The 15,753-nt window shown below is 43.1% G+C and overlaps 1 protein-coding gene across 2 annotated transcripts in view; it reads right to left on the bottom strand.

The window, feature by feature from the left end:
* Positions 1-15,753, bottom strand: part of NSF (N-ethylmaleimide sensitive factor, vesicle fusing ATPase) — a 73,092-nt gene that overhangs the window by 56,110 nt on the left and 1,229 nt on the right. For both annotated transcript variants that reach the window (XM_058820436.1, XM_058820435.1), the window contains exon 2: positions 1,730-1,815. In XM_058820436.1, the coding sequence (XP_058676419.1) occupies positions 1,730-1,815 (86 nt within the window). The remainder of the gene's footprint in view (positions 1-1,729; positions 1,816-15,753) is intronic.

Below are 15,753 nucleotides of genomic sequence, written 5' to 3'. Positions count from 1 at the left end.
TAAGGAAAGGATTTTTCAGAAAACATGTGTGCGACAATCTAAAGTCAGGGATGGCTCCAGGGGATCTGAAGCCAGGGCTGGCCCCAGGGAGCTGCAGCAGGGCTGGCTCCAGGAGATCTAGAGCCAGGGATGGCCCCAGGGATGTGCAGCCAGGGATCTGCAGCCAGGGATGGCCCCAGGGATCTGCAATGCAGCACCAGCTCCAGCACAGCCAGCACCAGGAGCTGCCCGTGCTCCCTCTGCCACTTCACAGCATCTGCAGCATCTGCTCCTGACCAAACACTCTGCTGGTGTGTGAGCAGCACTGCTAGAAATAAACAGCTCCCAGGGGCACAGGAACAGCCAGAATCACATCCAGCCTGCTGAGGCAGCACATCCCAGGGCACTGCTCCCTGCATGCTGCCACAAATGCCAGCAGAGAAGGTTCTGGAAGCAAAAGGAGCACAGGCGGCTGCAGGGCGGGCAGCTGGGTCCCTGCAGGACATCCATTCTGGAGGAAATTAAAGTTTTTATAATGCATGAGGTACAATGCTCAGTACAGGTATTTTTGTAACTCAATTAAGTTGAAAAAAAAGATCAACCTGGGGGAAACCATACTTTGAAATGACCAGGAGACTTTTCTGCCCAAGCAGACACTTTTGCCTACTTCTGACCCAAAAAGTACTGTTGGTTTAGAGGGTGGGTTTTGTTTGGGTTTGGCATTTTCTACTCCAGTTGGGCTCATGAAATCACAGCTCAGTTCATCCCTGCAGAGCCATGAGAGGTGCCAGGGCAGCAGAGCAGACAGGCAGGCAAGTCCTGAACACATCCCTGCATTGCAGCTCAGCACTGCTGAGCTCTCCACCCTCAGCAGGTATTTTATATAAAGGTGGAATATCATTCACTATCTCCTTTATCATATCATTCACTATCTCCTTTATCATATCATTCACTATCTCCTTTATAATTTTCCCCATTTTTCAAACCCAAGCCCTTGTGCTGCACGTGATATTCCCTTTCAGCCGAAATTAATGACTTCTGTCTACAACCTACATAGTAAAATCTGTCAAAACTTCCCTAGATTCTTTTTCTTCCCTAGATTCTTTGCAGCAAAGCAAAGAATCTGACTATGTGAATTGGATTCTTGCAATCCAAAACCCTTCTGTGTGGGCTGAGCTGAACAATGCAGGTGTCTTCCACCTAACAGAAGTAAACCCCAGAGTTTGGTTCCATCAGTCACCCCAAAATTGCAATTAAAGAATCCAGCTTGTGGTGCTCACACTCTGGCTGCTCCTCCTTTTGTTCCTGTGCATGAAAACCCTGAGAAAAGAGAGTTCTCCTGGCTCTGCTCAGCATTCCCATATGATGTGAAAGTGAGAGGATGCCCCAAGTTACACAATAAAATGATAAAAATGTTGTTGAAATAGTTCAAATATTCTCACTGTATAACAGGAACAACAGCAAAACCAAAACAAACAAAAATTATCACAATAACTACTTCATTAAATAATTATTCTATTAGTTAAGCAGATGCAGTTCCCAAGAAAGAAATCCTTTAGAGAAACAGTCACTCTTGTTCCAGTATCTGCCATTTCCAGAAAGAGCCACGCTGAAAGTTCTGATCCCTAAAGACACTGAAGTTTTGTTAATCAAACTGCTGTGCTCACCTTTCCAAACCTGAAATGTCACACAAATTTTGAAAACAATTCCTTTTTGGTTAAAAGCTGAAAGAGGAACAGTGCACACTTACTGCCCAGACTGGAAGTCCTTCTCATTGACCACAGCACAGTTGGTTAAGGACAGCTCATCAGTGGGACACCTTGCTGCTTGCATAGGCTGCAAGAGAGGAGTAAATATCAATAAAATTGATTGGAAAAATTGGAGAAAATATCACATAAAATTCTATTTTTCCTTTACCAAGCCAAGCCTCAAGACTTCTGCAAAAGCACAAAGCACAGAACAGATCTCCTGACTCCTGGCACACCCTCAGAGCCCACAAGCTGCTCTCCCAGGTTCCTCCAAACATTTCCACATGGCACAGGTGTTTGTACCCCAAAGCTCTGCATTTTGGGACTATTATGTACTTTGTATTTTCTACCCCACCTACACAAACACTTTAAAATCAGCTGGGACAAAGCCTGCAAGGCAAACCCTGTTAACTTGCAGGTGAACCCTGGCACAAGGCAGGAGTGATCAGCATTCCCTGGAAGGTGTTTCTTGCACAGGGCACTGGAATCTTCTGGAAGCTGCTAAGGAAAAGCAGCCTGGAGCCAGAGCATTGCCTACAACCCTGTCTCAGTGCTGGGCTGGGTCACAGAGCCCATGTGAGGAAGAAAGGAGGGATAAAGATGTGACCTTCCCTCTTCCCTGAACATCACTCAGAAAACTGGAATTTCAGTTTTTTTATCCCAAAACTGCATTTTGGGACTATTATGTACTTTGTATTTTCTACCCCACCTACACAAACACTTTAAAATCAGCTGGGACAAAGCCTGCAAGGCAAACACTGTTAACTTGCAGGTGAACCCTGGCACAAGGCAGGAGTGATCAGCATTCCCTGGAAGGTGTTTCTTGCACAGTGACACTGGGATTTTCTGGAAAATGCTAAGGAAAAGCAGCCTGGAGCCAGAGCATTGCCTACAACCCTGTCTCAGTGCTGGGTCACAGAGCCCATGTGGGGAGGAAGGGAGGGATAAAACTCCCTCAGAAAACTGGAATTTCAGCATGTCCCTTCTGCATAAACCCCTTCACCCAGTGCAGTGAGAGGCCACAGGAAGGTTTGAGCTCAGCCAGCTCCTATCCAACCCCACAATCCCTTTGTGTCACTTCTCAAAAGAAATATCACATGGAAATATTTCCCATCCCAGATCCATAACACACGGAAGAAAAACAGATAAAATAGTTAATTCCAGCCTATCACTATGAAAAAAATTACTGCAACAAATTTTGTGGGGGAGTCCTCTCTATGTTTTTATTCTCTAATGTCAGAGGACCAATCCTTTTTCAGGAGTATCTGCTCGTTTTTGCCCTTTCCACTGTTACTCATCAATCAGCAATTAAAAACTGAAATAAGTTTTTAATTTGCCAATTTTAGGTTTGCCTACCCAAGCTGCCCATCCCCATCACGAGGCAGGATGGACACACAGAGGGATCTCAGCTCCATCCTACACCCTCACCCCACCTGCTCCTGCAAAATTACACCACAAAACAAGGGCTGAACAATGAAAATTGTGATCAAAATGCCTCCAGAATGGAGAAAGGGATGGAAAAACAGGATGTTAGAAGACATTTCATTTGGGGAAAAGCTGAACTTGCTCCCCAAGGTGTCATTTGGAGAATCAAAGCACAGCTACCTCTGTCAGATACAAATTTGCAGGCAGTGCAACAGAAACTATTTGACAGCCTCAACCTACTGCAAAAAGTAATTCAGGAGGGATTTTCTCTTAAACCACCCTTAAATCCCAGCAACAAGCACAGGAAATGCACTGATCCCAACACACACATCTGAATCATTTCCCAGGAGTTACTGCCCTGCTCTGCCCTTCTCTCCCATCCCTCTGGGACAAGAATCAGAGAAATTCCCCCCCAGAAATTCCCCCCAGCCTGCTCTAAAGTTCAGATCAACTTTAAAATCGCAATGTGATTTGTCTCAAGTATTTACTATTTACAAAAGGACCAACTCATTACTTTTACTAAATAATGCTCAATTGCCCTTGACATATGTGACAACCAAAAAAATATTCCATTTTCAGGCCTGAAGCAGATTTATCTATCTGAGTGTAATAAAAGCCTCAAATGTTCTTGTAATAAAATATGTGACATCAGTGGATTTATGACATACACAGCCTGTGTGCTGAAGCCTCTGGGCTTGGGGCACTCCACAGCAAACATTCACATTTTATCACTTCTGTTCCCATCTGCAGGGCACAGTTTTGGGAAGGACATGCCCTGATAAAAGGCATTACAGGGGATATTTCTGGAGGAAAGTGGCCACGGAGCTCCTGGATTAAATCTTTTTTACAGCACTAGTCCTCGAGTGCATTTTTAATCCTCAGTGACAAACTGCAGCCAGGCAAGCTGCTGCTCCTGTCTGCACTGGGAACAGAAACACAGAAACACAGAATCAATCACAGAACCACAGAAACACAGAATCACAGAAGCACAGAGTCACAGAATCAATGAACCACTGAAACACAAAATCACAGAATCACAGAGTCAGAGTCACAGAATCACAGAACCACAGAAACATAAAATCCCAGAATCACAAAACCACTGAATCACAGAACCACAAAATCCCAGAATCACAGACTCAGAGAATCACAGAACCACTGAATTCACAGAATCCCAGAACCACAGAACCAGAGAATCACAGAATTCCAGAATCACAGCACCACAGAATTCCAGAATCACTGAATCCCAGAATCACAAAATCACAGAATTACAGAATCACAGAACCGAATCACAGAATCCCAGAATGACAGAACCACAGAAACAGAGAATGACAGAAACACAGAACTACAGAATCACAGAAGCACGGAACCACTGAATCATAGAACCACTGAATCACAGAATTCACAGAATCACAGAACACAGAACCACAGAACAACAGAATCACAGAAACACAAAATCCCAGAATCACAGAACCACAGAAACACAAAATGCCAGAATCACACAATCACAGAACCACTGAATTCACAGAACCACAGAACCAGAGAATCACAGAATTCCAGAATCACAGAATCCCAGAACCCTAGAATCACAGAATTACAGAATACCAGAATCACAGAATCAATCCCAGAATCAAAGAATCACTGAATCCCAGAATCCCAGAGTCAAAGGACCACTGAATCACAGACCCACAGAAACACAAAATCACAGAATCACAAAATCCCAGAATAATGAGGTTGGGAGAGACCTCTAAGATCATCAAGCCCAACCTATGCCTCAACACCTCAACTAGGCCCAGTCTTTTTTACAACACATCCAGAGATGGTGATTGCACCACCTCCCTGGGAAGAGCATTCCAGTACTTTATTATTCTTTTGGTGCAAAACTTTTTCCTAATATCCAACCTATTCCTTCCCTGATGTAGGGAGGTCTATGTGTATGTAGCTTGAGACTGTGTCCTCTGGTTCTGTGAGAGACCAACCCCACCTGTCTCCAACCTCCCTTCAGGAAGGTGTAGAGAGCAAAAACACCTCTGAGCCTCCTCTTCTCCAGGTTTTGTTCTGGTTTATGCCAAGAGGAGACTCCAAGGACAGCACAGTCCTGAGGAGGTGACTGCACACTGCTAAAGCACTCCCAGCATCCAGCATCAGCCAGGCAGCACCTGCTATTAGACCCAGACCTGTTCCAGCATTCCTTCTGATTGCCAAGAGGAAAACAAGACCTGATAAATCTCACTGTGAGAGGCAAACATGCAGCACCCCACCTCTGGGTCTGTGAGAAAGCAGGAATGTTGTCTCAAAACTCAGGAGGCTTAATGATACTGGCATATTTTATTTTTACAAAGAAAAGTTGCCCTGAAGAACAAACAGCGTCTGATCTTTCAGAGATCTTTTTTCCTAAATCTGCAAGGACTTGTTTTCCTCCACAGAAAATACAAAACTCACATGTTCACAAAATCACAAAATAGTTGGAAGTGCTCTCTGGAGATCATCCAGTCCAAACCCCTGCTACAGCCCAGAAAGTGATGCTGTTATTTAGATATTTTCACACATAAACCACACCTGTCATGTTTTGTCAATTCACCTCTTGTGAATCATTGAGGCTGATGGAACAGGAAGCCAAGGAAAATCATGTGGTGGCAATGACTGAAGAGCACTGCTGACAGCTGGTACTGAGTAAAGCTGAAACATTAAGTGCTAAGGCAAAGATGTTCCTCATCCAAGACAACTGAACTCATTTCATTTCCTAATGCTGAGCAAGAGATTATGAAACAGCCTCTAAAGCTGAGGCAGGTTTGGTTCTGCGCCCTGTTCTCACGTGGTTTGTACAAGATAAATATTGTTCAAGCACTGGATGTTCAAAAATCTCCTTTGTGTAAAGCAGACACAGATACACATCCCATGCACATGCAGGTGCACAGAGATGGAATTTCTGGCACTCAGGTGCTGGCAGAGCAGTGTTAGGAAACATTCTGGGTACCAGAAATTTCCATTCTTCAGCAGAGCTGCATTGAGATGGGGATCCCTGCTCCAAAAAGCACCCAAGCTTTCCTGTAACAGCTGCTGGGCACCAAAGTGTGGGAATCCACAAAATCAGAGGGTTTTGGGAAAGCTGCAAAAGGCAGGCCCCAGAGACAGCAGAACTGATTAGAGCTAAGCAGCAGCCATGAGATAGGTCAGCAGAAAAATTATTTAAACTGTAGAAAAGCAAAGACAAATAGAACAATGGTCTGTGTATTAACTCTTGGCTAGAATAACTCTCTAAGGTACAGAAAAGTTTATCTAGTGAGATATTAGGAAGGTTGAAGCTTAATAATGGAGCTCTGTGCATTGTGTTTTAAGGCTCACAAGTAGGTATTGTATTCAAAAGAAGCATTGTTTTAACTAAAGGTACGTGTGCTTATAGTGGTTGGACAGAACTACTGTCAATGTGCTTTTGCTTTGTATGATCGGTCAAAAAACTTATAAAGTGAGTTGTAACATTAAATTCTTAGTCTGCTGCCTGGGATGTGAGCTGCTGGCATCTTCCCATTGTCATAACCATGGAATGAGACTGATGCTGGAAAATCAAACAGCTCAAAGCACGTTCTGCAGCAACCCCATCCTGTTTGTGATTTGTACAGAAGCCCTTGCCAGCATCACCAAAATCTCTCTGAGCCCAGAGTTCATCACCCAAAGAGGGCAGAGAGGTGCAGTACACCTGCAGAGCTGTAATTCCTGCTGAGCAGGGCACTGCACACCCCCCAGAGCCCCAGCAGAGTGGGTGGAACCTCAGCTAACTCCAAACCAAACACTCATCACCACGGGTCTGCCAATAAAATGAAGTTTGAATACTGACAGGAAGAATTATGATGTCAAAGGAGCTCTGAAGATAAACAGGGAACTGACACGATGAATCACAGCTCCTACACATTCTTCTGACAGGAAACACACACACAAAGCTCTGCCTGTATCTCCAGACACCAGAGGTGGATGTTACACCTGGGGACACAGGGACAAGCAGCAGCTCCAGCAGGAGGAGGAGCTGAATGCTGTGGTGTCACAGACACATTTCATGAAAAATCCTTTCCTTAGGATTTTTTCTCCTGAGAAGCTGTGAGGCCTCAGGAACAAAATGTAAACAATGGTTATCTGCTGCTGTGGAATGCAACAGGTGCATCTGGGATTGGTCTCATGTGGTTGTTTCTGATTAATGGCCAATCACATCAGACTCTCTGTCCAAGCCACAAGCCTTTGTTATCATTCCTTCTTTTTCTATTCTTAGCCAGCCTTCTGATGAAATCCTTTCTTCTGTTCTTTTAGTATTGTTTTAATATAATATATATCATAAAATAATAAATCAGCCTTCTGAAATATGGAGTCAGATCCTCATCTCTTCCCTCACCCTCAGACCCCTGTGAACACCATCGCACTGTGGGTCTGAGTAATTTTAAAAATTAACTAAGAAAGTTTATTAGCTTGCAGAGGGATTTTCTGGACATGTCAAAAAAACACTGAATAAAGCTTACACATTTCTGCAGCCACAAGAGGAAATCAACCTACAAGGAACATTTTGGACCAGCAGGCTTGGCCAGACAGACCCTTCCAGAGCTCCTGGCTGTGCCAGGATGAGCTGCTGTCCCTGGAACACACAGCCCTGCTCAGACCTGCCCACTCCACCTGCTCCCCATGACCTCTATTTATTTGCTGGAAGCTTTTATTCTCCTCAGAAAGGAGCTGGGTTTGTTGAGAGAGAATGCAGAAATACCAATTTTCTTCTCCTATTAAAGAGGACTGCATTGGGAAGCTCAAACCTCAGAAGTAATATTCCCATCTTTGACAGAGGCAGGGAACACTGAGCGAGCTGGTCCAGGGATGCCTGGGTGAGATGGATCCCTCCCTGCACCCCCCTGAGCCACTCCCACGCTGTGAATCACCCCCCTGTGATGGTGCTGCAGCACAGAAACCCAAACAGCTCCCAGGAGCAGAGAGGGAAGAGCTCCCATCAGCTCCTCCTGCACCAGCCAGGGCTGCAAATGAAACAGGGTGTCACCATTATATTTTCTGAAAAATCCTCTTTGCCCAGGATTTCTCTCCTGGGAAGGTGAGAAGCCTCAGAGAAAAAGGAAAACAATATTATCTCATTTTTTCTCCTGTGTTTTGCTGTTTTGGAATGTGGTTTGGAGATTGTTTCATTGGTTTCATGTGAATTGTTTTTACTTATTGGCCAATCAGGGGCCAAGCTGTGTCACACTCTGGGAGATAATCACAAGTTTTTCATTAATATCTTTTAGCCTTCTGTCTGTATCTTTCTCTGTTCTTTAGTATTGTTTAGTATAGCCATCTTTAATATAATATAGTAACATAAAATAATAAATTAGCCTTCTAAGAACATAGAGTCAGATTCATCATTCATTCCTCCTTTCATTGAGGGTCTCAGAAAATACAACACAGGGAATGTTCCCCAGCACTCTCTTACCCCATGGCAGGGGCAACAACCCTGCCTGGTAAGAGCTCTCCCCCAGCACAGACAGGAGCAGGACACAGGAAAATTTCAACTTTCATATTTTCCAGATTCTGCACTGCATTAGGATAGAGCTCTGAACTTCATATAAAGTGTTAGCAAGTTCTCTTCACAGTTTAGTTGGACAAAACAATCATTTTCCAGCCAAAAAAGGCCCAAAAAGTACAAATAGCAGTGAATTGAGGAAATAACTGGGAGAACGGGTCTGAATAACCTGAAGCTGTAATTGGACAATTAACCCCAATATAGAAATGGACCAAAACTTATAAAAGTGTGAAAACTCATAACTCTGAATCCATCTTGGGTGGAGTCACAGCCAGGCTCTTGCACTGTGAAGGTCTTTTAATAAATCCCTACTTTATTTCTTTAACATTGTCCAGCCCCTGTTGCAGGGAGCCTCTCAAGGCATCACCAGACACTGCACTCCTTATCAAACACTCAGCACATTTCCAGTTTCTGTTTCTGAGAGCAGCCCTGCACCCTCTGGGTCTCAATGAGGAAATTCCTGCCTGTCCTGGCACTCCAGAGCCACTTTATCAGGGCAGAAGGGCCTCTCCCACAATTACAGAATCCTGGGTTTTATTGCTGCTTCCCTTTGTTTGCAAAGCTGAAATGAACCCAGGTGTGCAGGGCAGCTCTGTCACTCCAGCATTGTTTACCTGCAGATTCCAGGAGCTCACAGCTTTGGGCACCCAGCTCTGCCAACAGCACAAGAAAGACAATTTACAATCCCAAGAACAGAGTTCCAAGGGTTTCCCTGATCCAACAGAGCAGAACAAGAGCCCTAAAGGAGAGATTCTCCAATCAGAGCATCTACAGAATTACACAGATTGCTCTGCCCAGAGATTCCTTCTCCAGATTACAATAATCAGTAATTTTAGGAAATGCACCTACAGCTGCTGTGCCACAGCACAGGGAGCAGCTCCCTGCCAGCTCAGCAGCTTCCTATTAAGCAATAATGACCCGGGGTATGTGCATTTTAATTAACACATCCATTTTTGAGTGCATGTTGCCTCACATTCCTTCCTCAAGCCAGGATGATCAACAATTTAATTACAGGGAATTGTTGCTTGTTGTGTTGCATCTAAACATCTTTAAAACATGCCAAGGGAATGAACCAGAGTAAGTTGAGGTCCTGGGATGCAGGCCACAGGATTTTGCCACATGAGCAGTGAGGACATCTCATGGATGCAAATTTCATCCCATTTATATTTAGACAAGTTACCTGTCACACACATCTTTTATGGGAAATCCTTTCTTTAGGATTTTTCCTCCTGAGAAGCTGAGAGGCCTCAAAAACAAAATGTAAACAATGATTATCTGCTGCTGTGAATGCAACAAGTAGATCTTTGACTAACCCATGTTGAATGTTTGTAATTAATGGCCAATCACAGTCAGCTGGCTCAGACTCTCTGTCCAATCCACAAGCCTTTGTTATCATTCTTTCTTTTTCTATTCTTAGCCAGCCTTCTGATGAAATCCTTTCTTCTATTCTTTTAGTATAGTTTTAATAGAATATAGATCATAAAATAATAAATCAAGCCTTCTGAAACATGGAGTCAGATCCTCATCTCTTCCCATCCTCAGACCCCTGTGAACACCATCACAGTTACCCAATGGCAACAGGGCAAACGTGAATATCTGTTAATATTAAAAATATCCCCATTGGAATTTGCCCTGTGACAGCCCAGGATGCTGCTGTCCCTGGCACTGAATTCCCCAGGACTGAGGTTCCAAACACCACCCAGCTGAAGATGCAGCAGCTTGCAAGTCTTGCTCTATTTTTTACAGAAAAAAGCACATGACACAACTGCAGGGCATCAATGACTCCAGATTTTTGGATAGAAGGTCATTGCTTTATTGCATCCCAAGAGACCAGAGGAAGGTGGTAAATCTTTTCATCCTTCAAACCTTTGGCCTCCCTGAGGGCAGGATGTGCCTGCACAGGGAGGAGCAGAGGAGCTGCACATCCATTCTGCAACAGAAGCTCTTCCATTCATTTTAGCAACTGTTTGGTTTTTTCTGTTCACAGAACCTTCTCCAATACAGCTCTCCAATTCCTGGGGGGTCTAAAAACCTTCTGGAGATGGTCAACATGGGAGTTTCATCACAAAACTCTGATCTCTGCTAGAGAACCTCCCTGATGTGAGACAGCATCCTGAACACACCCTGCATAGCCCACAGGCTGAACTTCATCCTCCCAAAAGTTCCCAAAATCCCTGGCCCTGCTCCAGCTCTCATCCCCTCCTACAATTGTGAGGGCACCTGAATATTTCCACCACCCCTGGATCAAAAAAAGATCACTCCATGACATGGGGACCAACATTTCAGTTGTTTTCATGTATAAAAAAAGATCACTCCATGACCAACATTTTATCTGTTTTCATGTAAAAAATAAAGATCACTCCATGACATGGGGACCAACATTTCAGTTGTTTTCATGCATAAAAAAAGGAATCAATGGGAATTTTATTGCACTGAATCTACATCCTGCCTGGTGGGGAATTCAGTAAAACAGAAGTGCCACTATTTTCTAGCTACTGCTTTTCTGTAGGCTCAAGCAGGTCTGCTTTTATGGCAGAATTTCTTCCAAATTCAGTCAGGGTTTATCCTGAGCCTGAATGACCTCTGTGGTCAGAACCCAGAACAGGAGAGGAAAAGAAAAGATCTTGTTGTGCTCTAAGGAAAAAAAAAATTAAAAGTAATACTTACAAAGTTCACACTTTAAATGATCCTCAAAAAGATTCTCTGACTTTTTTAAAAGATTTTTTCCTATTAAAAAATTATTAGCTAAGTTTAATTGTTCTGGCAGGTCCACATAAGAGGAGTGACACAGCAGCACCCCAAAAACCGAGCTGGAGAGGCAGCAGTGACATCTCCCTGTGGCAGTGACTTTTTAAGCACTGCTTCTGCAACACTGAGCCAAGCAAATTAATCAAAGATGACAGGGCCAGATAGGCCCACAAACATTCATATGGTGTTCAGAATTTTATTCTAAATAATTTTAGGGTTTTTAACAAATGATGTGGTTTTATTTTAAATAATTCAGCACGGTAGAAATGCTGAAAGCAGGCCACAAGCTGATTTGTGGTGATTTCACAAGACAGTTACGAGGTTGCAGAAGTGATTACAGAAACAGAGATTCACACAGAGTTTTCTCCCATTTCTTCATATTTACATGCTAGGAAATACTAAAAAAACCCAAGTGACAACAGCAGGAACAGAACCAGGCTGGGAGAAGGAGCTAAGTTGATTCACAAACCTTTCTTTCGTTGCCTGACAACCCCTGCATGTCTGAAGGCTGGTTCCATATGTTATCAGAAATCACCTTACAGATTTAACCCATCAACACAAAGCTCAGCCCCCATCATTTCAAATTTCCCTAAAAACCATCCCACCTAAAACCACACTGTCTACATTTGAAGTATTTTTAAATAATTCAAGGAAATAATGAGCCAAATGTTATTAATTGTCTAGTGCTGTTTCAGCATTACATATTATATATATATCTTATATATCTTATATATATTATGCATATAACATTATATGTTATTTTATACATACATTATTATATACTATATTTATATAATATTATATACTATTTATATCTATAATAGATATAATATTATAGATATATTATTATATATAAAATATATTCTATAATATATATTATATCTATTACATATTTTACATATAATACATAATATGTACATTATACATTATATATAACATTAAAAATAAATATAAATAAAACTAAATATATATTTATAAATATATAATATTGTAAGTTATAATATAATAAATCATTATTATATAATTACATTATATCAATTATATAATAATTAAATTATATAAATAATTTCTATAATTAAATTATATAAATTATATAATATTTATAATTATATATATAAATATATTATATATAAATTATATATAATGAATTATTTAAAATTATCATAAATAGATATTATATAAATATAATATATATAGGATATATATGTATATATATATATGTATTATACATTAAATGTTAGGAATTGTTCCCTGTGAGGCTGGGCAGGGTGCCCAGAGCAGCTGTGGCTGTCCCTGGGTCCCTGGCAGTGCCCAAGCATGCTGGGACAGTGGGAGGTGTCCCTGCCATGGCAGGGGTGGCACTGGGTGGGTTTAAGGTCCCTGTCCCAGTCCCATGGAGTTCTCCCCCTGTGCAGACACAGCAGAAATTCAGCTTGTGCTGGATCCACTCACTGCAACAAGGCACAGAAATCACCTGGTGTTTCTACATCCCTTTGGGAACTAATTTTTGGGAACTAATTCCTGATGTAGTTACTAATAAATTAGTTACAGACAGCCCCAGGGGTTTTCTTGGTACAAGAGGTCCATACCCTGCTCCAGACACAGCAGCTCCTCACCATTCCCTCTCCTGCAGATTCCTCTGTGGGCCTAATGATCCCCATGCAGAGATGCAGAATAAATTATTACAGAAACAGCCATTATTTCTAATCACCATAAACTGTTTTTCCTGTAAACTTCAATCACTGCTAATCACCATCTCTTCCTTGCCATGGAGAGCCCCAGTGCAATTAGGGGAGCACACCTGAAACAGCATCACACAATTAATCACATTTAGCTTATCATTCACCTGAATTATTCAAAATGTTTCAATATTTTGTCTCTCTGCTACATCAGGACAGCCATTCACTTCTCCCTGGGAGAATACACTGCACAAATCAAATCACACCAGTCCAGCAAAAGAGATTAAGCTCTAAATGACATTACAGAACAGATTCGCAGGGCAGGAGGAGTCACTAAAGCTCCTCTTCCCACCTTGCACCTGCTAAAAATGCTGAACAACAGAACAGCACCTGTGTTCCTGCACCAGCTCACCTGTTGTGCCTGGAGCTCTCACACTCCTCCATCCTCCCACCACGTGCTCTGTGTTTACCCCAAAACAGCTCTGGGTCACAGCCCAGGGTGCTGCTGCCTGCTGCCCCTGCTCTCAGCCTCCCCAGCACTGCTGCAAGGAGCAGGCAGCTCCCCTGGAAAGAATTCAAAGGATCAAACCCAGCTTGGAGAGATGGAACTCTCAGCTCAAGGATTCTCTCTGCAGCATTCAACAGCCTGGTAATTGTGCAACAACTGCATTTGTAGGCAAATCATGAAAACAGTGAAGCTTCCTGATAACCCAAGGAGAGCATCACTCATCCAAGTGCAGCTAAGCATCAATCTTCCCTTTAAATTCACATTTCCTTCACCAAGCTCCCAAGCTGGTCACATTTTTCTCACATTTTTTAGCAGCAGAAAAGCTCAAAGCAGAAGAATAAAGTTGAGGTTGATTTTTCTCCTTCCTCCCCACATTCCCAGTCCCAATTCCATGCACCAGGCTGTCACTGAGGACACAGCTGGGAGGGCCCAGGGAGCCTCAGAACCACATCCAGTGTGAGTAAAATGATCTCAGCACTGAGCAGAGCCTGTTCTGGGCAACAGAATGCTGAGAGAAACCAGTCAAGGCTCCCGGATTTCCCTGGGTGAGATGAAGAAAAGCATTTGAAGGATCAAACCCAGCTTGGAGAGAGAGATGGAACACTCAGCTTAAGGATTCTCTCTGCAGCATTCAACAGCCTGGTAATTGTGCAACAACTGCATTTGTAGGCAAATCATGAAAACACTGAACAGTGAGAAGCTTCCTGATAACCCAAGGAGAGCATCACTCATCCAAATGCCAGATCTAAGCATCAATCTTTCCTTCAAATTCACATAAATCCCCCTTTCCTTCATCAGGCTCCCAAGCTGGTCAAAATTTTCTCACATTTTTTAGCAGCAGAAAAGCTCAAAGCAGAAGAATAAAGTTGAGGTTGATTTTTCTCCTTCCTCCCCACATTCCCAGTCCCAATTCCATGCACCAGGCTGTCACTGAGGACACAGCTGGGAGGGCCCAGGGAGCCTCAGAACCACATCCAGTGTGAGTAAAATGATCTCAGCACTGAGCAGAGCCTGTTCTGGGCAACAGAATGCTGACAGAAACCAGTCAAGGCTCCCGGATTTCCCTGGGTGAGATGAAGAAAAGCATTTGAAGGATCAAACCCAGCTTGGAGAGAGAGATGGAACACTCAGCTTAAGGATTCTCTCTGCAGCATTCAACAGCCTGGTAATTGTGCAACAACTGCATTTGTAGGCAAATCATGAAAACACTGAACAGTGAGAAGCTTCCTGATAACCCAAGGAGAGCATCACTCATCCAAATGCCAGATCTAAGCATCAATCTTTCCTTCAAATTCACATAAATCCCCCTTTCCTTCATCAGGCCCCCAAGCTGGTCAAAATTTTCTCACATTTTTTAGCAGCAGAAAAGCTCAAAGCAGAAGAATAAAGTTGAGGTTGATTTTTCTCCTTCCTCCCCACATTCCCAGTCCCAATTCCATGCACCAGGCTGTCACTGAGGACACAGCTGGGAGGGCCCAGGGAGCCTCAGAACCACATCCAGTGTGAGTAAAATGATCTCAGCACTGAGCAGAGCCTGTTCTGGGCAACAGCATGCTGAAAAAATCCAGACAAGGCTCACAAATTCCCCTGGGTGAGATGAAGAAAAGAAGGTGCGAGGAGGAAGGTGAGACCAGGAATGTGGAGCAGAGGAGAAGCTGTTAATGAGAGATAAACCACAAAATCTTGGGTTTTTCTCAATTACTCAGCACATTTCAGGGGTGGCAGTGGATGCACAGCAGATTCCTCACCCCTGCTCTGCACCACCAGCCCAGCACAGTGCAAAAACCATTTGGAAAAGCAATTCCTGGCATTTCAAGCACTGAATGACTTGGCCAAGAATGAAAAATGTGACTTTCCCAGGCTGACACCCAGCAAAGCATGACTGAGCTCCTGGCAAAGAGCAGAGCAACCCAAACACATCCTGCAGCACCTGGACACCTGAAAAACAAGGGGATGTGCAGGCACCACAAGAAGGGATTTCACATTTTAAACCCTTTTTGGCCACTTGCTGATGTGATCAAGCACTAATAAGGGATTTTTTTATTTTTTAAATTAATACAGAATAAAACCACTGCACAACAAAAGGAGAATCCACATTATAAAACAGCACCTGGCTGTTTTATA

Source organism: Ammospiza caudacuta, chromosome 27 (genome assembly GCF_027887145.1).
Source record: "Ammospiza caudacuta isolate bAmmCau1 chromosome 27, bAmmCau1.pri, whole genome shotgun sequence".
Taxonomy (NCBI): domain Eukaryota; kingdom Metazoa; phylum Chordata; class Aves; order Passeriformes; family Passerellidae; genus Ammospiza; species Ammospiza caudacuta.
Note: the sequence above shows the minus strand (reverse complement) of the source record. Positions and strands in the feature narration are given on the sequence as shown.